The sequence below is a fragment of the Odontomachus brunneus genome, unplaced genomic scaffold, assembly GCF_010583005.1.
Source record: "Odontomachus brunneus isolate Ranch 3 - 2012 unplaced genomic scaffold, Obru_v1 Obru_scaffold_126, whole genome shotgun sequence".
Lineage (NCBI taxonomy): Eukaryota > Metazoa > Arthropoda > Insecta > Hymenoptera > Formicidae > Odontomachus > Odontomachus brunneus.
The window spans coordinates 506091-508387 of record NW_022639576.1 but is presented as its reverse complement, the minus strand read 5'-3'; the positions used below and the strand labels follow the sequence as shown (position 1 = coordinate 508387).

Here is a 2297-nt window from a genome sequence, read left to right as displayed (position 1 = left end):
TCTCTCTCTCTCTCTCTCTCTCTCTCTCTCTCTCTCTCTCTCTCTCTCTCTCTCTCTCTCTCTCTTCATTGTTATATAAGATTCTATATCGAATGAAATACATATGGTCTTGTCATTGAATAAATTCATCACGCAAATACACTAAATAAATGTTCCTGAAGTTTTTACAAGTTTACAATACAACTATTTCGAGATAAACGTATTGTGCGACGCTGTTAGGCGGTTACTTTCGGATAATAAAATTCTCTCTAAGGCACCCGTAAAACTTCAGGGACTTGAATATTTAAGTACTTATATCTGCATGTGTAAAATTGTCGGCTATTGTGTATGTCTTTATTCCAGATATATTATGTATCCTTTTGATGTTTTATCGAAATCCGAGACTCGTTCTCTCTGAATTCTCGAAGAGCAGAAGAAAAAGCTCGAGAAGATATTTTTCTCGTCATGGCCAAAATTGACGACATAGTCATTTATTTTTCTCAAATCGAAAGTCGAGTCATTCAGGTTTTCTGTTCCGTTCGTCTGTTCTTGTATCCGTTACAATGTCGCAAGTATATTCTCTGATTTTTTTCTGTACAGGACACCCTTTTTGTGACGCCTTTTTTTTCTTTACAGGATACTCTTTTTGTGTCTCACACACATAGAAAAATATCTGTTCGAAGCAGGGATTCAAAGCGAACCGTTCAATCTCATCTGAAGTTCCTCGAAATGGATTATTTAGAAATTAGTCTCCATGAGCTTTTCGCTAATGTCCCATCGTCTGACAAGATCTGTTCCCACAGGCAACGTCCGAATTCGGCGGGAAACGTCGTTGGCATATGAATCATTTTTCATGCGAGTTAGGCGCGTCGTCCTCTCGAAGGCGGCCTTCGAGGTCGTCCTCAATTCGGCTCTTGCGACGCGATCGAATAATTGGAGAGTCACAAAGGCGGCAAAGTCACAAGGCCAAGGCACCTGCACCGTGCCAACGCTCTATTGGCAATTTTTGCGCGCAATGGCTCGTAACGAGTCTCGCTTTGTCGAGAGTAATGATCGTTGTCGAAGAGATGCGTGCGGCTCAACGAAAGCGTGAGCTCGATCGCGGGAACCGAACGCGAGCTCTTGTCGGAGAATGAGAGGAGAATGCAGTGCCTATGTGCGCTCGCGGACAAAAAAGGTTGCGTGTCTTACCAGTGAGTATCCAACGTATCCCTTTTACGCAAACATTCTTGCAACATAACTGCGCTCCACCTCGCGACGACTCACAATCTTCTCCAATCTTTTGATAAATCTTTTTATTAAAGTCGAAAAGAAAAACAATTATGTTCTTATTACTAATTCATCATTTTTCCAATGGATCAAACGAGTTTGCATGAATATTTATACTTGCGATGATGTATTTCTTCTTCATTCTTTTGGTTATCGAGAGTCGCTGTTAAAAATTGGAATGTTTCTCATAGAAACTGAGATATATATTTCATAGTTTCTGAGATAGAAATGTATATTTGGAACTATAATAGCATAGTAAAAGGATTATAGTTAAGAATATCATTTTTATGGTAAAGAATGCGGCCAAGTTTAGCCCCATTTTTTGTAAGTTTGAAAATGGTTATAATTTTGGTTTTTTTTTTAAAGCTTAAGACACTGTTTCAGAGAAAAATGGCAAGAAAAGAGTTTCATTTCTAAAAGATGGCGCCATAGGTCAATGCATATAAAAATGGACAAAAAATGAGAAAAATAAGATATTTTATTGATCATTGTTAATTCTTATAGTAATATCGCAGATGTTTTTTTGTTCGGAATTACAAAACCATGGTTGTGACCATAGCTAAGATATCAAATGATGGTATAAAGCGCCACCTTGACATTTACATATTTCGAATCTACATGCAATAAACCTTCAGAAAATACAAAAATTATGACCATTTTTAAACTCCCAAAAAATGGGGCTAAATGCCTATGACGGTTTGGCCGCACTCTTTCATCATAATGTTTGTAACATTTACAATATAAGCATAATATAACTGACATGTAAAACTTTTACCAAGAATTATAATTATTTGAAATAAAAAATATAGTAAGGTAGCAAATATTGAATGGTAAGAGAAATTATATAGTCAATACAATTGGAATACTTGGCGAATATAGGTACATATAATATAACTACACGGAAAAAAAAGATTTACTAATATATGGACAACTAAAAATATTAATTGCAGGAGCAAATTTTCTTGCTTTCATAGTAAAAGTTATTTAATTGTGATATATATATATATATATATATATATATATATATATATATATATATATATATATAT

The 2297-nt window shown here is 35.3% G+C and overlaps 1 protein-coding gene across 2 annotated transcripts in view; it reads left to right on the top strand.

Moving 5' to 3' along the window:
* LOC116849791 (F-box only protein 43-like) overlaps positions 1-2297 on the top strand; it is a 46863-nt gene that overhangs the window by 33455 nt on the left and 11111 nt on the right. The window contains exon 2 of one of the 2 annotated variants that reach the window (XM_032827311.1): positions 616-2059. The exons of the other annotated variant lie outside the window; for it this stretch is intronic. Coding sequence (XP_032683202.1) covers positions 616-822 — 207 coding nt within the window. The 3' untranslated portion in view covers positions 823-2059. Of the gene's footprint in view, positions 1-615; positions 2060-2297 lie in introns of those variants that run through there. 2 annotated transcript variants of the gene reach the window in all.